The sequence below is a fragment of the Vollenhovia emeryi genome, unplaced genomic scaffold (assembly GCF_000949405.1).
Source record: "Vollenhovia emeryi isolate VEMERY1.0 unplaced genomic scaffold, V.emery_V1.0 DF939136.1, whole genome shotgun sequence".
Lineage (NCBI taxonomy): Eukaryota > Metazoa > Arthropoda > Insecta > Hymenoptera > Formicidae > Vollenhovia > Vollenhovia emeryi.
Genome location: NW_011967230.1, coordinates 2,532,737 through 2,553,728, shown reverse-complemented (window position 1 = coordinate 2,553,728; position 20,992 = coordinate 2,532,737). Strand labels below are relative to the sequence as shown.

Below are 20,992 nucleotides of genomic sequence, written 5' to 3'. Positions count from 1 at the left end.
TCTTAGAATTTATCCTGAAATTCGTGTAGTCGTGGGACAACGCGGCATTTCGAGGAATTTTATGAGAGTTTTTGAAATACCATACATTCCACCATACATTCCATACATTCTACTAGTAATTATACTTACAATTAGTATACATTTTACTAGTAGAATGTATGATAAAATTTCGAAAAACTCTCATATATTTCTTCAAAATGTTGTCTCACGATTTTCAGGCTAAATTTCAAGAAAGATTTCGAAGAACTTGACGAGAGCTTTTTGAAATTTTACCATACATTTTACTAGCAAGACCTATGGTAAAATCTCCAAAAACTCTTATACAGTTATTGAAAACGTCCACGATTACATGATTTTCAGGATAAATTTTAAGAGAAAATTCTCTCCGTGTGTAAACCGCATTTTTTGCAAAAAGATCTACAAAACTAAAACGCCCAACCCTCTTTCTTGTATCATCCGGCGAACTATTGGTGCGCGAGTCGTGGTCAACTCGTTTAACGAAAAAGTAACGTGGACTCGCTCTATTTCCTTGCGCGATTCCACACGCGAATAAAACGTAAGACAACAATGTAAGGTTGAATCGCCGACATTAGATTCTCGCGTATAGTCAGTACACATATGCAGTTTCGCTTCTCGTCCCTCACCCTCGCGTCCCCCTTGATTTTTCGCACGCAGACGAGGACGAGGATTGCGCCTCCGCTCAGGGCGGCGGCAGCGGCGGCAACGGCGGCGGCAAGATGCGCAACGGCGGCAGCCACATCCACCTGTGGCAGTTCCTGAAGGAGCTGCTGCAGAGCCCGGGCGTTCACGGCTCCTGCATACGCTGGCTGGACCGCAGCAAGGGGGTCTTCAAGATCGAGGACTCGGTGCGCGTGGCGCGGCTCTGGGGCAAGCGGAAGAACCGGCCCGCGATGAACTACGACAAGCTCAGCCGCAGCATCCGGCAGTACTACAAGAAGGGTATCATGAAGAAGACGGAGCGCAGTCAGAGACTGGTATACCAGTTCTGTCATCCCTACTGTCTATAAGGGAGATTCCACCGTCTCTCCCTCCGCCTCCCGCCCCCTTCCCCGCGTTTTCCTCTTCGTACTATGAGCCCGCGATCACTCTCTCTTCCTGTGCGCGCATAGGCGCCCGCGATCTGGAAGGCGAGTGACCTGAGGAAGAGTCCAGCACAAAGATCGAAAGGTAAAAAAAAAGGAAAAAAAAATTATGATCCGCCATGCTCGATATTATCCCGTGACGATAACGCCGAGCCACGGCCGGGTCCGCTTTTAGTACGCCCGTTTTGGGCGATCACTTTTGCCTTATTCTCCTCCTTTCCCGCTCCCTTTCACTTTCCCTCTCTGTCCCCTGTGTGTACGTACGCGTGTGCGTGTGTGCGTGCCTGTGCGCTCGCATGTGTGTGTGTGTGTGTGTGAGTGTGTCTTCGAGTTTTTTTTTTTTAATAACATAATGTATAATAAGCACGCGATTCTCCACCGAGTCGCCCCTTCGTCTCGACGTGAGCTTTCGTCCGGAGGCGAGGACGCGAGCGGGTGGAGAGTCGCCAGAGAAAAGGGAAGAAATGACTCTTTCCTCTCTGTTCTCACGATCGCTTGTCGGCACCAGTCCGTCGGATCCTCGAGCTATCTCCGATAACGCGCGCGACACGCCGGCGGGTCACCGCGCGATCAGCGCGCGGAACTATTCGCCACTGCCCGGTGCCCGCCCCGATCGTTCCTCGGAATCGCCGACGAAGTCTACAACAGAGACAATCTATTTTTTATACCAAGAGACAAATTTTCCAATCGCCGCGACGCCGTTTCCTTCCGCTTCGCCGCGAGCGTACGTGGAGCGCGGAGAACGAAGAAGAAACGAAATGTCGAGATCCGCAGCCGCGGCATCGCGCGGTGTCACGTGCGTTCAACGGAAGATGAAAACATCTTCGCGCCGACGTAATCATTACCTGCTCGCGGCGGGATAAGATTGTTAATTACATTTTTGCGCGATCTCTGACACGCGCGGGGCTCGCGGAAATATTTTTGCTGGCGCGCGCGAAGGTGTTCATTAAGCTGTCGAGAGTGCCTTAGACGCGCGCGGGTGGGAATCGCGACGACGAAGGACGTTTTCGAGCCGCGGAGGATTCCCAGTCGGAGCCATGGTATAACTAGCGTGCTCGCACTGTCATTTGTTTCGTTTTGCGTCGATCCACTTTGCGCATCCCGACACATTGTTGGTCCAGCCAATGAGAGGAAAACGTTGTGTGTGCGGTGGTGTATCAGAGAGCTGCGCTACCACACACGCGCCACTGGATTTGGACCGAAGACATGGCGGAATACCACGCGATCGGGGCCAGGTGTAACATTCCACTCGTGTAAACGCGCACGCGTGACCAATCGGAAATTTGCCCCAAACCTTGAAGCTGCAAATCATCGCGGTTGAACGTAGCAAGAACCGATGAACAATTTGTCCCAAAAACTGGTTACGTGCGCAATGTTTCACCTTGATCGGGACCGAAAAGATCGAAGGGGCCGACAGAGAGTGAACGAACTAGTTATATTATGGTCGTCGCGTAGCGTCGCGGGAAATTCTACTCTGAGTCACGAGGATCCTCCGTTCGGGCGAGAAAGGGAACAGTTTTACGGCGATCGCGTTGCGCTCGAGGCGTCTCAGACGCGCGGCTGGTGCTGGTGATTTTGGTCCTATATATCTATGATATATTAAATACTGTATGTTCCATGAACGATTAGGCTTTAAGGCAAATTAGCTGCGTAAGCGTACCGGGGGCTCACGTGAGTCACCCTTAGGTTACTCCAAGAGATTTCCTCTTTCTTTCCTCTCTTCTCCTCTCGCGCTCTCGCACCTTCTTACTGCGGCGATCGCGTCGATCTTTCACGCTCGTATAGCTCGCAAGCGGCACCTGACGCGTTTTTGCATCTCGTCTTTCTTTTCATCGCTTGCACGTTATTCGTGTTTAGTGAGTTCGGATTAACTTTCGAATTAACTGCATTACTTCATTTTTCCATGCAAATTATCGGGAAATGGGAGGGGGGGGGGGGTTCACGTATCATTCTCCATCGCTTTCTCTTTATAACATACGTCCTTCGGATATTTTAGTAACCGCTTGCTCGCGACTTTGAGTTACGCATATGAAATACAATTAATATAGAATTTGGCGAATTTCGACGTAGTTAAGCGTAAGTATTTTACTAACGTGTCCACGTTCGCTCACCAATCGGTTGTATATATACAGACAATGTATGCAGGCATTACCATTTTATGTATTCGTTAATTTTATTTATTTAATCGAGTCTGTTTTATAGTTGAGACAATGGTACGATTTTGCCGTGTAACGTTGGAAGCGTGGCGTCCCGTTGATGCCGATTCTGTGACTGATATCGGTACCGTTTCAGTTCGCTCGTGCAAATTTCACGGACTCAACGTCGGAGATTATTACTGCTGCTGTTTCTCGGTCGTGCGAAAGTGCAATCGATGAATAGTGCAATTACGTCTGTGCGTCTGTTAACATTGGACTTGAATCAGCGCGCTTTGGCTGCGCGACGTCTATTGTTCCGAATCGCAATAAATAGAATAGGTAAACCACGTGGTCGTTGGCACGGGAAGGTTGAAAAATCGATCTGCATTTGTTTCTTGACATTTTACAAAGTAAGACAAATGTACCAGTGAATAATAAGAAAGCATGATCAGCTACAAATTTTTATTCATTAAGTAGTTAACACAATCACTAACGAAACTAACGTTTGTATAAAACTTTTCGTCGATCGAGAAATAATGGGAAATAAAATAATCAATAATAATATCAATTATAATTTTAACAAGATGTTAAGCGCGGTAGTTATTGAATTGAAAAACTAATCATGTCGTAATGCGCTCAATGATTATATGCTCATTAGATAATATTTTTAATTGGCATATCTTTTAACAGAATTTTAAAAGCTTTTTTAGAAATTCGGAAATTTTAAATACAAGTATATAATTAATGTTTTAATCATTGGAACATGTTCGATCACTGGGACATTTATCTTATTCGCGAGGACCAACTATTTTTTATTTAAAAAAAGCAAGATTTAGTCGACCTTAACTGGCCAATGTTTAATATAATAAAAATATATAATACGACGTTTCGACCTTCGGGTTTAGGCCCTTCTCAAGCAAAATCTTAACGAATGATCGAGCCACTGCGATACGAAGTCATTTGGTAAAAGTTAGAAAGAAAGAGAGTGAGTCATAATTATAAAATAACGGGAGCAAAGTTAAAGATGTACGCAGTATTCAAAGGCTGGAGAATGACTATTGTTTTATTGTTTTGCCCGCGTAATGGCCCGCGAGTTGAACGCTTTGACTCGAGCTGACACTTGCGACAAGGGATCACCTTTTAACGATGACGCGCGGGCTGCTGAAGAATTCAAGTCCCTTGTTTCGAAAGCAGAATTTAAAGCCAAAGAACATGGCGGCGCGAACGAGCGAATGCCAGATCTGTCTGGAACCAGGCCTATCGAGGAAATGAATTTGCTCGCGTAATTAGATCGTAGCGCGCTTCCACGGCTGCTGGATTTCTACGACGCGATACATTTTTTTTTATGCGGCCTGGCATGGAACGCTCGTCAAATCGGAAGTAGACCGAGGCGGGACTCAAAACACTATTGTTTTATGCGTATAAATTAAAATTGAGAGAAATATTGCAGATTATACTGAGAAACAGCGTTCGGATTTATTTTATTTGCGACTTTGATTTTCCGGCATACAATCGTCTTAAGCTATCATCTTATCACAAGTTCAAAACGATAAGTGAAGTCTTTTTCCAACTTCACAAAACTATATAAATGCACAGAAAATGTCTTTTATCCTCCTGAACGAAACGATCCAGGCTTTTGCGTGATCGTTAAAAGTCTTTATATTTAAGATCGTCTGCGGTCCGTTTCTGTGCCAGGTTTCATCTCATTCTGTGAGTTTAACGGTAGTCGGTTCGTCAATTCCGCGATAAAGCGCAAGGGAGACCCGAAAGCGGGAAGGCAGGGAATTTATCCTCGATAGCTGCACAATAACGGAAAGGAAGAATGCAGTTCGTTGACACGGGCAAAACCAAGGAGCGCGGTTAATTTTGCAGCTAGGCAGAGAGGCGGGAGATGATAAGATCAGGCGAAACGACGCGAGTAACATCCGATAGATCCCAATTGCGCGACGACATCACAAAGCGGCCATTGTTGCGTATAACCGACTGTTTATTTATTAAATTATTAATTTGCTAAGGTAGAATCGTAAGACTAGAGATAACGCGAATATTTTTTAAATACAACGCGTTTACCAACAGACGTATTTTTCGTTTAAAAGTCAAAATAGCCTCTCGACAAGACGTTGATATTTCTTGTGGTACAAGTATATAATTGAGAAATTAGGATCTGTCGAAACCAACCGTAGGATTTCGATGAGAATAACGGAGGCTTCAACTGGAATTATTTTCAAGTAGACTTTATTTTCGCAGAATCTCACGCAATTTGAAGTTGATAAAAAAAACCTTTCCCCGTTCACCAAATACGTCCGTTGTTAAGCGTCACATATATGTATAAGGGATACACGTTGTCGTTATCGAATCGTTACGAGATTACTAATGTTGGAGTTTATTGGAACCGGTGGAGTTCACTTATCTTACTGAGAGAAAGCGACGAAAAGTGGCTTAGTGAGAGAAAATCGTGCTTCCATTTTCCCAGTGATTTTTGGCAAGATATTTCGGTATATATTTACTTACGTGCGTGCGCGTTAAAAATTTCTTGTAAATATTTACGACGAGAGAGTATATCTTTTTGTAGCCGATAACCATACGATTAAGGCGTTACTGGTTTTATATGAGCAGAGATTTAATTAGAATTAAGCGTTGATTTTCTACGTAACCGCGGTCTTGCTCCGCAAGACATTTTGTTATGCATATATATTATATATATTTATATACTCATGTTCGACTGTTCTAATGAGATTAGGATGGATATGGCGAGTAGACGTGGCAATAATCGTAGTCAAGGCTGTTCTCAAAGCACGCCGGTAAATTGGCATACGAGAGAACAATGCTATCGGAAGTCTGTTGCGTGGTTCGAAGACAGATTAATGTCGATTATAAGCGACGGCGACTGGAACGCTTGATACATTTCGCACGTGGACTGAGGTAAGCCTCGACGAAAGCAATAATATTATTATTAACGAAAAAAAATATATATATACACATATATATTTTATTACGACGATATTTTTGCTGCCGATATTCGGAGCGAGTTACTAACACGAAGCAGAGAGAAGTAAAACGGAATAAAAAAAATGTCACGAAGCGCGCGTTATCGATAATTTGTCCCGACCACCGTTCTCCAGATTCCCGAAGTTTGCGCTTGTGTCATTCAGCTGATCCCTGAAGCCACCGTCACGCCAACGCTGAAGGAACGGCACGCACTTTTTGAACATATTGAGAATCGCCCGGCAGAGAGGCGAAAGCGACGCGGTGAAAGTCCTTTGGTCGAATTTCTAATCGTCGCCGATGTTGAAAGCCGATCAATAGGCGAGTGAATCACCGTATATCGAAATTTCGCACACGGTGCAGCAAACGTCTTTGGCAGCCCATTAAAACAGACTCCTGTTGCCATAACTGGTGATTCGAAGGATATTTTTTTACCGATAATCTCAACTCGCGTACTCGTATAAATATACACGATCGTTATTCGCTTCGCTTATACTACTGTGTCTCTTGATATCTCGCTGCACGGAATTTTCTTATAAAATTTAACTCTCATACAATTCTTTGAAATGCCAGGTTGTCCCACGATTACACGATCTTTAGAACAAATTTTAAGAGAAAATTCTCTCCGTGTATAAATATGCGTATATTTATAATATATATTATATGTATACGTATTATATATCACACAGTATATCTAAATACTTTAGTATATTTAAATAATTTAAAAACAGTATCGCTCTCTCTCTCTCTCTCTTTGTCTCTCAAGATCTTTACGGAGAGGGCGGCTCTTCTTTGACATTTTTGCGCAAGTAATAAGGGCACGACTTTCGCACCGCGGGAAATCGAAAAGGGACAAGTACTTCCACAACCCTAATCGGTACTAATCTCGCAGTATCCTTTTTTTATATCGCACGTTTCGTCCGCGAGCGAAACACGTATGTACGAACACCGTACGATTGCTCGCCGATAGCCACGACGACGGGGGAGTATTTGCTCTTGAGAGGGCGAATCCTCGGGGGGCGATGAGCCGGGCATTCCAATTTCAGGATCGACGTCTCTGGCGGCGCGAGGAAGAAGTGAACGCGGCCGAGAGGAGGCGAGAATCTCGCCGCCATAAAGATTCGTATCGCCCTGGAAACGTCGAGGAAGAGCGCGAGGAGGCGTGCGCTCTCTCTCTCTCTCTCTCTCTCTCTCTCTCTCTCTCTCTCTCTCTCTCTCTCTCCCCCCCTCTCTCTTTCTTTCTCTCTTCTTTCTTCCCTCGCACCCTCCTGTGCGCTCGGGCGAGTGGGCGTCCCTTTTCGAGATTTACGACAATTTAATCGCGCAATTAATCTAACACCTTGTTGCAACAACACTTCGCGCCGGAGCGCACTTCGGCGGGGAAGTAAAAATTTCGAGCGCGCAAACGGGGGAGGAGGGGAGGGAGAGGGAAATCGAGCCCGCGTCGATCTATCGCGGCTCGGTATCGCGGGGCGGTCGGAGGAGCGCGAGGCTTAACCACGCGTTAAAGGGGAGTAACGAGCACGCAGCCGCGGCGACGGGGCGCGGGCGGGGAAAAGGGGCAAAGGGCGAGAGAAGAGATAGCCGCGGTTTCATGCCGCGCGCGCGGGGCAATCATAGGACCGCGTATCCTTTGGGCTCGCGATAAATGAGTCCTCGCAGGTTTTCTTTTAGCGGAACGCCATTGTTACACGAGCGGCGAAATAGTGTAATTCGAGAGAGAGCGAGAGAGAGAGAGGGGGGGGGGGAGAATACGAAAATCCTTTGATATCGCCGTGTTCTTCCTTCGTAGAGGAGATGCTTCTAATATAAAAATAGCGGGATTTCTATCAAATTAATTGCTCTTAAGGCCTGTGTGCACGATGCTAGAATCTGGTCCAAGTTCTAGTTCCAACAAGCATGTAGCCAATCAACTTGCAGCTTTTATGGAACAGCTGCGAGTTGATTGGCTACACATTTCTCAAAACAAGAACTTGGACCAAGTTCTAGCATCGTGGACGCAGGCCTTTCCCAGCGAGAAATGACTCGTCGATCGATGTCGCAACCCATTATAGTTATGCCCATTTCTACCAATTCCAGATTAACTTTGATCTCAGTTTAACTTACTTTTTGTCTTTTTTTTTTAGTTTCGGGAATCTGGAAAAGATAAAACTTTGGTTAAACGGAGATTAAAATTAATCTTCATTGTTAGAAATGGGCATTAGAGTGTTTAGTGGAAAATTCATTGTTAGATCGCGCGTGTGTAATCGTTGCGAAAAAATATTGTGATTGAATTTGGATGTTGAAGACCTGCTATCTCGTATTAGAAGCCTATCTCATAATAGGGGACTTTCCTTTGTATATAATTATGGCGACAGCCATAAAACGGTCTTACGCAAGTGCGTAAAAGACAGCCCCGTCATAAATTCGCGCGATTTGCGTAAATTCAATTCCGACGCGATCGTCAAAAGCGAGGCGTATATAACCCGTCTCGAGATCCTCCAGGCTGTTGTTCTCGGCGACGTACAGACGGCGAGGACACCCCCGCAAACGTTCGCGCTCAGCTCTGTGTGTACGACCAAGGACAACAACATTCTCCGCAAAACTAATTGCCAGATAAATATATACGAACAACGAGCGGCGGCGGCGGCGCGCGCAGACGTGTCTGTGTGCGTGCGTCGCGGACGACACGCGGGGGCCCCCGCGGGGCCCCGTTGTCTATACGTCGGAATTTATTGCGGCCTGCCCGGAGCGGCCGATAGCGGCAGGCGCGGTAGGGAGGAAGGGGGGGGGGGGAGAGGAGGGAAGAGAGAAAGAGTCGAGCTCTCGTACGAGAGCGCGTAATTTATGCTCTCATTATGCAACAACCGAGATTCATTATGGGCGACACGCGTTGTCTCGCGGATTCGGAGATCTCGATCTCGCGGAGGGACAATCGCCCGACGCTCCACGGAACGAAGGTGTCGGGTACGCGCGGTCGGGAGGGTCGTGCCCTCTCGACGCGCTCTGGAAACCAGGGCACCGTCCTGCGCGCGATTTAGTGATCGCGGAAATAGAGATCGCGCGCGGGGGGAGGGAAGTTGCGAGAATTTTGTTTTTTCGAAGCGAGAAGCCTGGGTGTAATCTGCTCTTTGCGAAGTCGAACGTTCACCACTCGAGTGCATTTCCTTCTTTTTTTTTTATGTGATGTACGATTATTTTCGACGCGGGTGGTGAACCGCGTGAACTTCGCAAGCGCGCGAGGTTTACGTTTGTCGATTAAACATGACGCGACGTTTGACGCAACGCGTGTAAATAATGTGAGGTGGTAAACGTAGAGTTTCTCGCTCCTTCGAAGTCTGTACTCCGAATTGTTCTCGTTCGATTTTGAGGGATTTTCTGTCCAGAAATGATTCGTCGATCAATGTGGAAACGATACGTCGAATCGATCGACGAGTCAATTCTCGTTGGGTGTGGGAACTGGGTGTGAGTCCAAGTTGTAGCATCGTGGGCACAGGCTTCATGAGAAATGCGAGTGGAAAAAATGAAAATTTTTAAAACCTACTTCAACGACATTTACAGCTACAATATTATATTATACATTTACAAGCTTGCTCTTGTTATCGTGACGTCATAGTATAACTAGTAGGTCCACTCCATGGATGTAGGAAATATTTGGTCGGAGCGTGAAGTACCCTTGTGGACACGGGGAGTTAGCTCTGAAGGGTGAGAGGAAAGTTCTTGGAAATGCTGAAAACTTCTCGGAATTTTAGATAGTGCCCACCTCTTTGCTGATTACGTTCTCCTGATACTTTGCCGATTTTCGCGATTTGAGGACCATCCCCGCGGCACTATGCTCCGTCCATGGTCCACTCTCTGTCGGCCCCTTTGATCTTTGTGGTCCCGATCACGTGGTATTCCGCCATGCACTCGGGTAGGATCCAGCGATGTGTGGGTGTATACGTACTTATCAAAGCCACACTGTCACACATATAATTTTTCTCTCATTGGTCTGCCCAGAACAATGTCGGATGCGCAGAAGGGATCGACGCAAAACGAAACAAATGACGGTGTGGGCCTACTAGTTATACTATGGTGACGTCGAGGAGGCTGTTTCATTAACGAAAACTCGCCGCGTCAAAAGCAGCGAGAAGTGCGTGCGCCCTGACCCGCTTTATCACGGGGATCGCGGCGCATGGGAAATGTGGGGGAAGGAAGCGCAAACCGCGGCAGGGGCTCGCGGGGGGTGGGTGCCCCGCCCAGACGCGTTGCATCGCGGAAACTATCGGTCGTCGTAGTGGGCCCGCGGCCGTGCCTGTAATCACCGCGGGCCCCGTAACCGCTCCTCGGCCGGCGACAAAAAACCGGCGGAGAATGAAATACGGATTACAGTGGTTGGGTCCGGGGCCGGATAATGGCCGGATAATGATGACCCCGGCGCCGATTGCCCTCCGCTACCACCGCCCGTCCGCCGCGGCCCCGCGGATCACATTTTCCCCGCCTTTTTTCCCCGTTTCCCCCCTCCCGCCCTCCCGCCGCCCTCCTCGCTCCATCGCGCTTCTTTATCGCGTATCGAGATTTCCATACAAAGTTGCGCCCGGCGATATCCGCGGCGCGCGGCCCGCTGCGTTTCTCACGCGCATCGCGGTGCATACGCTCGCGCGAGTGCATCGGCCTCGCCGGCACGAAAAAGAGGGAGGGTATCGAAGAATTTCCGCGCAGATCGTAACCGTGACTCTCGGTCCCGACGACGGAATCTTGAACTCGATTTACTCAACGCGTCGGGTAAATCGCTGGCGAAATCTCCAAACGAGCCACGAGTCTGACGACGAGTTGGTGAGGAATTGTCGCGACAATCTCGATGTACCGGGGCAGCAGCGAGAGATCATAAGCCCGGATTGTATATGTTTCATTTCGTAAGAGTCTTATTTTTACCTCGCTACATCGTTGGCTTAAGCGCAAAGTATCGTAATCCACAAAATTTGAAAAAAATTGGGGTCTCGCGCTATTAGAATCTTTCCCCACTTAAGTTCTAGTTCCGAGAAATGTGTAGCCAATCAACTCGCAGCTTTTCCATAAAAAGTGCAAGTTGATTGGCTACACGTTTCTCGGAACTGGAACTTGGACACAGTTCTTGGATTGTGGACACGAGGCTTTACCCCGGTTTTCACCAATGTCGTTTAACTTTGATCTCAATCGAAATCATCTTTTGTCTCTTTCTAAAGGCCTGTGTCCACGATGCTAGAATGGTCCACTTGCTGCCACAGGCCTTAAGAGGATAGTTGGTGAAAACCGGGGTTAGTGAAGCTTCTAATGGCGCGAAAACTCAACCTTTCAAATCTTGAGGGTTACTACACTTTGCACTTGCGCCATCAATGTTGTTTTCTCTCTTATCTTTCTTCTTATTATCGCAATGTGCTATTTCTCTCTTATCTATCTTTTCGTTATGACAACGTACTATTTCGTGACGTCGAGGCTTAACGGGGAATGAGATCGAAATAGAACTCGGGATTCCCCAAAGTCGACCACACTGACACTGATTGCGAGCCACGCTCTACCCCTCATGTGTACAGTATTCTATATTACTTATGGTAAATCATATATGTATAGTATAAATCACGTTCGAAACACTCGTGTAGCTGTTCCCCGTCTCTCTCGTTACGTGCGGATGGATCAACCTCGCCAATAAATAAACAAATGAATAAAATGGCGGTCCCGCGCGGCACCGCTTCGGTCGACGCTTCGATTAATGCGCTCGAGCGTGTTCGCGCGTGATGGCCGACCGGCGCATAAACACGCGCGCACACGTGAACGCTAAGCGATTGGCACCGATGAAATAAATCAGGCATCGATCGCGAGAGCGCGGGGGAGGCCCGGCCGGCGCGGACGCTCGCGCTCGTACAGGTGGAATTAATGCGCGAAGATTTCCGATATATCGAGAGCGAGCCGCGAGAATAAATCAGTCCGCTGCACCGGGAACACGACTCGCCGCGCCGCCGCCGTAAGCGGCGCGCGAAAGCGCGGGCGACGAGGCTCGGCGTGACACGCCGGATCGTCCGGGCGAATCGTAAACCGCAAAATTCGTATCGTCCGTTAAAGAGATGCTGGACTGATTCGGCACTTTTTGCACCTTTTCCTCCTAGAACTGTCAATTCATGAAAACACTTGTGTAATATACAAATTATGTGGCTTTTGTGTACAGACCAACAGTGTCCCACTATTCGGACTGAATCAGAGAAATAAGTTACGAGTTATTTGAGTGAATGGACTTCCTGTTAGGCTTCTAAACTTAATTTCAATTTCAGTTCTCTGATTTAGTCCAAATAGTAAATGGACACTTTCGATCTATACGCATAAGACTTATAATTTGTGTACCCAAATGTTTTCCTTGAATTGACAGTTCTAGATGCATTTAATGCTAGAACTTGGACCAAGTTTCAGCATCGTGGACGCAGGCCTTTAGGGCGATCCCTCGCGATTGGGATCTGAACGTTAATTAAACGAGACCGATGATTCGCAACAAGGACCAAAATCCGCCCTTGTAAACTCCTCTCCGGAAACGTGCATTTCGCAGACGCGCCGCGGAGGCCCGGGACGAATCAACGATCGCGCGATCGGTTGACCGGAGATCGTTTTAGCGAGCGAGGTGTCGGCTTGGGCATCGCGGACGCGAACATAAATTCAAATTAGCGGCAATTTAACGCGCAACCGTGCGCCGATCGGTCTCTCTTCTCCCCGCGTCTTCGAATGACAGTAAATCGTGGAGGAGACCTATCGGCCTCGGTCGATCGCTCGAATGTCGACGCGCGTTTCCGAGGGCATATTTCGCGGATTCCTTCGTCGCGAACTCGGTGTCAGCGACTCGACGGAAAAGTCGACTCCTCGCAATTGTACGAGCGGGAGTATACACGTTTGCATAAATGCGTAGACATTTAAGAAATTAATTGGTTCATAAGCAAATGCATAAGCAAGTGGACTCTCCGCTTTACGCGCGACTGTCGATTTAAAGTCTCGCTCGGAAAGTCTTATGTCAAAAGAGATGCGCATCGCGATTCCGCGAATCCCATGCGAAGAAAGAACGTTCACAAATCACGGATGTCTTTCGAATATTGTGCGCCGCCTGGGATATTATGAAAGAAGATATAACGCTACATCCCCGTTTAAAATAATAGCTGGAATATGATCAGATTTTCTTCAATCACTTTTATTCACTTTAGCTTACAGCCGGAAAGTGGGACTTGGTTTACAATAAAATCTTATGTCATTCATTCATCCACCCCTCACTACTCTATTATACATTATAGAATATGATCAGATTTTATGTCACCGGCTGAAAACTTAATATCAACAGTCAATACCTTCGATCACCTGCGACTTACCCGAACGATAATTACCCAGGTTTACCTTATGTCGATACACAGTCTTCCATGTGCGTCGAATTAATTAACAGCCGCGTGTCAAACCGCACAGTCTACATACTCGTCGTCGTTTATAATAATTTATGCGGCGAGTGAATCCGCGTGAACGTAAAGTGAATATACAAAAAGTATTACACATACAATTTCGAATACCGACAGCACCGAGTGGTGGAGCTTGACGTTTCCACCGCACGGGACCTCTGAGTGCGTGTCCCCAGGCGCAGAGCCGCCACTTGCTGTCAGTGAATCCTCGCGAAGGTCACGCGGGTGACTCCGAGATATATTGGGAGCGTTGTGCCTCGCACGAGAATTTTCACGACCATTCGACGTGACGTCCGCTGCCTTCGACATGCTGCCCCGATTTCTCAGGCCCGCCGTAAATGTCACGCGACAGGGCGCGAAGCGGTTGTCGACGAGCGCCACGGTAATGTACCACTAAAGTACACCGACCAGTCTGATCGCCACAAACCGACCGGGAATTAATTTACGTTGACAAACGTATCGCGAATAGTGGAATAACATTGTTACTTACTTCGCCACGCCAAGTGTCGCACGTGCGACACGAATCGGCGATTCGGTGGAGCGACAAGTGTACAGTTTCTTCAAAGGGTTAGCTTCAAGAATTATATTTCGTCATGCATATCTATTTCGATATGCTTATTTTATGCGCACACGCATACACATATATAAATTGACGTGTCCTCATATTAGCATACAAGTCGCTGATTGTGCCACGTTTGCTTTATCTGGTGGATCGCTGGTGATAACCACGGAATGTCCCTCGACCTTTCGCGACACATATGGCGCGAGAGATATCACTTGTCACCTATCAGTTACGCAGTCCTGACATCGTATATCGTCGGGCCGCGATGCTGCCATCGTAATCGGAACGTCGTTATGCAACTGCAAATTCGGCGACCAACGCCGACACATTAAATTGGCACGCTTTCGGAACGCGATTGCGAAAAAGAAAAAGAAGGAATACTTCTGATCTGTCGTATGCGATTTTCGTTTTTAGTGCAGTTAGAATCGATTCTTTACGTCTGCATGAAAATAATGAGCCAAAAATAAATCGGGCGAAGCATTGAATTTAACGGGTGAGAATTTGAGGAATCTGCAGGCGAATCTCAATTGGGAATGTAATTATTTAAGCTCGGTTTCGCCGACGTCGCTTAACTTTGAGCTTGGCCTAATTCAACCGTTGTCTCTTTCGTCAGAAAGTGGCAAACAATAAGTTAAACTCACAACAAGGTTGAGCGACGTTGGCGAAACTGGGCCTCGCAAGATTTAACGGAGGCAAAAAGATTATTTTCTCAATTTCTCAATTGTCTCCTTCGACTGGCTTCAGTTCTAGGCGATGGTTTCTTTGCTGATGTCCTGACTGTGTTTTTTTTCCAGCGCAATGCAAAAGTCAGCGTCATGGGAGCGAGCGGTGGCATTGGCCAGCCACTGTCCTTGCTCCTCAAACACTCACCCCTCATCACGGAATTGTCACTGTACGATATCGTAAACACGCCCGGCGTCGCCGCCGATCTCTCACACATGAACACCCCTGCGAAGGTCAAGGCTTACAACGGTCCAGAACAGCTTAAAGATTCCCTCAAAGGGGCACAGGTAATGTAGTTACGATACAAAGGATTATATCATATATATTTGATAGATACAGTTTGCGCCACAAAGACTTGAAGCCTGACCTGTGTACAAATGAGCCCTTTGCGTCTAGAAGCGTTCTATTTTGTTGCCAATACATACGTTTGAGAAATTTGTGCAAGTTGATAAATTATGCATTGCTCCTAAATTTTTTGACCATTTTGATTTACGTATCTATACGGAGAGAGTTTTTCTGTAAAGTTTATTCTAAAAATCGTGTCGGACAACATCGCATTTTGAAGAACTTTGTGAAAATGTTACCGTACATTTTACTGGTAAAATTTCAAAGAATTCTCCTAAAGTCCTTCGAAGTTCCGTGTTGCCCCACAATTACGTGATTTTCAAGATAAATTTTAAGAGAAAATTCTCTCCATGTATACATACAATAGAAGGTTTCTAGACGCAAAGAGCACATTGCAGATCAGGCTTTATACTTGTATTAAAAGATGTTTATGCTCTTTACTTAATTCATTAAATTGGAATTAATCGACCTTGTCTTGAGCGTTCACGATTAATGAAGCTTTTTAGTCGACATTAACCGGCTAGTGTTTTAATACAGAAAATTTATTGCGAAAAATATTACCTCAGCCAGGGTTTGAACCTGGACTTCCCTTCTCTAAGACTCCCCCTCTCTAGAGAGAAGGGAAGTCCGGGTTCAAACCCTGGCTGAGGTAATATTGTTCGCAATAAATTTTCTGTATTAAAACACTGGCCGGTTAATGTCGACTAAAAAGCTATTACTGGCAATTAAAAGAGATTTCTATGCTCACGATTAAGTAATGTTTTCGGGCTTATTTTTAGGTCGTCATCATACCTGCGGGCGTTCCACGCAAGCCGGGCATGACCCGCGACGACCTGTTCAATACGAACGCCTCCATCGTCCGGGATCTCGTCGTTGCGATGGCCGAGGTCGCGCCAAAGGCCTTCGTGGCGATTATCTCGAATCCGGTCAACAGCACAGTGCCAATCGCGAGTGAGGTGCTACAGAAGGCCGGTGTTTACGACCCTAACCGTGTGTTCGGGGTAACCACTTTGGATATCGTCAGGGCAAACGCGTTCATCGCGGAAGCGAAGGTACTAAATATAGCAAATATATTTATAGTTGAACTTGCGCTCTTGATACGCCCAAAAATGATCTCTCGCGATGAACACGTATACGTGCGTTTTGAAAGTTACTATAGCAACCGTGATAAGCCGGACTTCATCTGTTTCGACATACGCGCCTCGGTTATTTCTTTCGCCCATATTTCTCAAGTACGAACATTCGACTTCAGCTTTTCCATGCGCAAAGAATTAAGTAGCTTGGTAGTAGTACGAGAAAAAAGATTCGTAGAATTCTTTGCTTTCGATATGATCCCATGGATGCAATAAATAATTGAAAAATGTTGAACGCAACGGCATTGATTTTGTTTATAATTGAGCCGGGACGATAACCATATATCGCTTTATTTTCCGTCCGTCGTAATGGGCGGGGGGGGGGGGGAAAGAAACGGCTGCTAAGATAGACGATTGATTTTTCAGGGTCTTGATACGCAGAAGGTCAACGTCCCAGTCATCGGTGGACACAGTGGCATCACTATTATTCCGTTGATCTCGCAGTGCACGCCGTCGGTTTCCTTCCCGGATGACCAACTTAAAGCGCTCACCGGGAGGATCCAAGAGGCCGGTACCGAGGTCGTTAAGGCCAAGGCGGGGACCGGATCCGCGACTTTGTCCATGGCTTTTGCCGGCGCGCGATTCGGTCTCTCGTTGATCAGGGCGTTGAATGGCGAAACGGGTATCATCGAATGCTCGTACGTCAGGTCGAGCGTCACCGACGCGAAATACTTTTCTACGCCGATCCTCTTGGGCGTAAGTAAACGCATAAGAATAAACCGCATTACCCGTTATCGTTTATTTCGGAAAATGTGACTTTGAACAGAAATTTATCGTTTTATATTTGCTTTCAGTCAGTAGAAAATATTATTTTTTATTACACCATCTGCTTTTAGGGTGTGATATGACATATTTCAACTGTAATATTCAATTATTGTTACATGGGATTTTGTAAAAAGTATAAACAATTTTTTTTTTAGGGAGACTGTTTCAGATAGAGAGTGCTATATGTATAATATAAAATATATAGGCTTTATTCTTTAATTACATTATAAAAGATCAATACTTAATGGAATTTCAGAAAAATGGAGTTGAGAAGAATTTGGGATTGGGTAAACTGAGCAGCTTTGAGCAGAAACTGCTGGACGCCGCCATCCCGGAGCTCAAGAAAAATATTCAGAAGGGAGAAGATTTTGTAAATAAAAAGTGAATTCTCCGTCGGGCCTTAGCCGAATAGAACACGATCTGTCGTAATTGCGCGTGAAAATTGTCGGCCTTGGTTGCACGCCTCGCAACTGTCACAATAATCGAAGTCTTTTTGACCGGGAATATATCTTCCAATTTTACCGACCTGCTGCCATGCATGTAAACGTGTAGAACCACGGAGTAGATGATCGAATATTGAGATTATGTAAGTATTGTAAATGAAAAATATATAAATTGCAGAGAAAGAAAGATTATATATAAAGTATAACGTATGAAACATGTAAAGAACGTATAAAATATTAGGATTTTTCAAAATGTCCGCTCGAACAATTTCTTGTATAATGTAGCGAAGATTGGAATAAACGCTCTTTCGGCTAAAGGTAAGAAACTTTCTTTCCACATTTATAAAAATCTTATATTTGTTCGTGATTTAAAGTACCACTTTTCTTCAAATTGAAACTCGATCTGTCTACGCATATTGTGTCTTTGATAATCAAATTAAATAAAATTTACTCTATTTTGATTTTAAACCGTAGACCTTCTGTAGGAACATAAAGTTTACGATATAACGTATTTAATCGGTAGATTTGCACGCGAATAACAGTTATCATTGTCGTCTCTCGTCACGTGTAAACACAAAACCATAATAATACGTGAGTGGGCAACCTTGAGACAGGCAGTGGTAAACTCTCAAGCGTGTAGGTAACAACTAATTTGCCCGTCTCCGCGATTCGTGTGAAAGTACAACGCGACAATCGTGCTTCGAATTAAATCGCGCAACTTAACAAGAGCAATCCAAGATTTATATAATTTATTGCGAGGCAATCGTGTGTACAGCGTATATATAGCGATTGCAAATCCTTGATGACGAGACGCAGGCTGCGCAAGCGATCGCGGCAGGCGGTCCTTCAGAAGAACGTCCGGTCGAGGCTTTCCAACTCGAAGAATGAAGACGAGGAGAGGAGCGTCTTGTCGCGTACGCGTTCTCCGGAATCGGTGCTGTTCGAGTCGCAACACGTGGACCCGCTGTGCGGCGATAAACTCAGTCCGGAGCTCGTCCCCAGGCGACGTACAACGAGGTCGGAAGACCTCAAGGACGATCGGGAGATCGACGATGGGGTCGTCGCGCAGATGTTGAAGCAATCGAGCCCGATCTCGCGCAAGGGCCACGAGTTGGATCTATCGCTGTGCGACTTGAAGCGCGGTGACGAGCGCATAAATGACTTTCCCAATTTAGAGGACTCCAGAGAACGCGAGCTCCGGGACGCCACCAAGTCGATCGTCGACGACCCGTTCGACCTCACGAAAGACTACTCGTTTAATCTATCGTCCTCGAGCAACGAACAGAGTAACAACGGAACCGTCGGCGAGACGGCCCGTCGAAGTGTCTTGGGGTCTCGCTTGGTATCGAACTCGCGCGACGATGTACGCGCTTTCGCGAGCGTCCCGGGGCCCGCGAGCTTCGAAAAGGGATCTTTCGGAGCGAGAGCGGATCAGGATCGTTATAATATACTTGAAACGATGAACGATTGTTACATGTTGAACAAGACGCTTTCGGTCAACGACAGTCTCGCGCTCAAGATGAACGGCTATCCGGACGGATGGACGTCGACGGCCACCGTCGGCGAACCAGGAGGAGATCGTGTCTCGGAACTCCCGGCTCGCAGACCCGACGACGCACCGCGAGACGACCCGGACAGAAAGAGGAGGGCGGCATCGAGCTGCAACAAGAGATTCGACCTCGCGCTCGAGAGGCTTGGCGAGCGTTTGACGGCGAACTGGCGCGAGTTCCGGAGGATCTTCGCGCATCTGCGGCGGTCGGGCAGGAGGACTCGCGGCGGGAGCGCCCTGGACTACCGCGGTGAGTCCTTCCTGCACAGATACAGGAGATTTCCTTACGTCTCCGTCTCGACGTTGTCCCTGCCCGCGTCCGTCCCTCGCACGCCCTCGCCGAAGCGGGCGAGTCGCGACAGGGCCCGCGAGTCCGCGGGAGCGAAGCGAGAAGCCGAGGCAACGGGGATTCCATCGGAAACCACGACGCCTCGTATCGGCCAGGTGAAATACTGCCGCCGAACGATCTTGACGTTCGGGGACGAGGACGAGGAGAAGGCGGCCAGGCACCGGCAACCGGCATCCCGCGCGAACACAGCGGATCCGCTTTCGGCGGGCAGGAGGAAGGGCAAGGGACGTTCGTGTCTGCTAGATCCACCGATGTTCTCCGATGAAGCGCGCCGGGACGACGGTATTCCGGAATCGGCGGTCGCCTCTGAACTGTCCGATCACGATGGTGACGGCGGTTCCCCGCGAAAGGTACATCTGCCGTCGGGTAATATGAGTATTGTACAGTGTTTCTTGCTCGCGACATTGTAATTCAATACGACATGCATTGAGGAAAGATAGAAGCCTTGTGTGGAATCTTGTTCGAACTCTCTAAGAATTAATCGGCGAAATATTCACTGAAGACAGTGAACAGTCACGGACTCTTCAGTGGTGTACTTATAACTGCGAAGTGACCATTCGCTGTTTTCACTGATCTACTTTTAGAGAGAAAGCAAATACATTTTTGCCTCTCCGGTTCTTGATTTTGCAATGAGTCGTCGGACGTGCGTTTTCACGCAAGTATGAATTTACGCTTCTTCTAACGATAATTCGAAATCCTCTTCTCCATGTTTGCGAATAATTAGATAGAACATCATTGGGACGACACTCCTTGTAAGCCCAAAACGCCGCAAAACGTCGCAACGCCTCGAGACTCCCGCGGCCACGTAACTCGAAGAAACACGGTAATCGCATGGCTGATCGCTGCCTGTATTTGGCTGATACAAAAATTGCTGGATCTCGTGAATGCCGTAAGTCTCCTGAAATTTGTGCAAATGATTCTCGTTTCCTCGCTGCGGTCATATTGAATTATAGTCAAATCTTTTACGTTAGACACAAGACTGACGTCAATTTTTTTTCAGAGTTATAACAAGCTACGACAGAAACTGACTGTGGTCCCGCCCTCGTCGAATTGTTGCACTGAGAAATTTGATTGTCTGATGGAGACAATGAGCTCCCACAGCGAGATGTTACACGTAATGTCGGAGAAAATGACGCGACTCTCCGAAGATTTTGTTCAAGTAAGACTAAAAGACCTTTCGTATTCAACGTTTGAATTTCACATTGCGAATTGAAGTACAAACGACGAATTAGAATGTCTGTACTGTGACTAAGATTTTTTACGGAAATATAAATGTATAATATATTTGTATGTTTATAAATCTATATATTAATATTACATCTTGGTTCGTTGTAGAAACAAAGAATCATCGAAGCAACCCTTAATGCTCTGACAGCCGAGATGAACGTCTTTCGTGAAGCTAATAAAAAAATGACGGACGATAATGTGGCACTGCTACGGGAGCTAAAGAAATTGCACGAAATGTTGGAAGTTCGAATGAAA

The 20,992-nt window shown here is 46.7% G+C and overlaps 3 protein-coding genes across 3 annotated transcripts in view; all 3 read left to right on the top strand.

Annotated features, from left to right (window-relative positions):
* Positions 1-6,320, top strand: part of LOC105567654 (DNA-binding protein D-ETS-4) — a 48,706-nt gene extending 42,386 nt beyond the window's left edge. Inside the window, exon 6 of the mRNA XM_012022702.1 lies at positions 676-6,320. Within this exon, the coding sequence (XP_011878092.1) occupies positions 676-1,028 (353 nt within the window). The 3' untranslated portion in view covers positions 1,029-6,320. The remainder of the gene's footprint in view (positions 1-675) is intronic.
* A 7,488-nt stretch (positions 6,321-13,808) lies between these two features.
* LOC105567653 (malate dehydrogenase, mitochondrial) lies at positions 13,809-17,929 on the top strand. Its single transcript, XM_012022701.1, has 5 exons — positions 13,809-14,023; positions 14,998-15,213; positions 16,051-16,323; positions 16,771-17,100; positions 17,426-17,929. Exons 1-5 carry the CDS (start codon positions 13,949-13,951, stop codon positions 17,552-17,554), a joined length of 1,023 nt encoding a protein of 340 aa, XP_011878091.1. The 5' UTR covers positions 13,809-13,948; the 3' UTR covers positions 17,555-17,929.
* Positions 17,930-18,022: 93 nt separating this feature from the next.
* The window catches only part of LOC105567674, a 6,948-nt gene continuing 3,978 nt past the window's right edge, over positions 18,023-20,992 (top strand). The window contains exons 1-4 of the mRNA XM_012022735.1: positions 18,023-19,860; positions 20,235-20,399; positions 20,511-20,669; positions 20,846-20,992. Of these exons, the coding sequence (XP_011878125.1) occupies positions 18,415-19,860; positions 20,235-20,399; positions 20,511-20,669; positions 20,846-20,992 (1,917 nt within the window). The 5' untranslated portion in view covers positions 18,023-18,414. The remainder of the gene's footprint in view (positions 19,861-20,234; positions 20,400-20,510; positions 20,670-20,845) is intronic.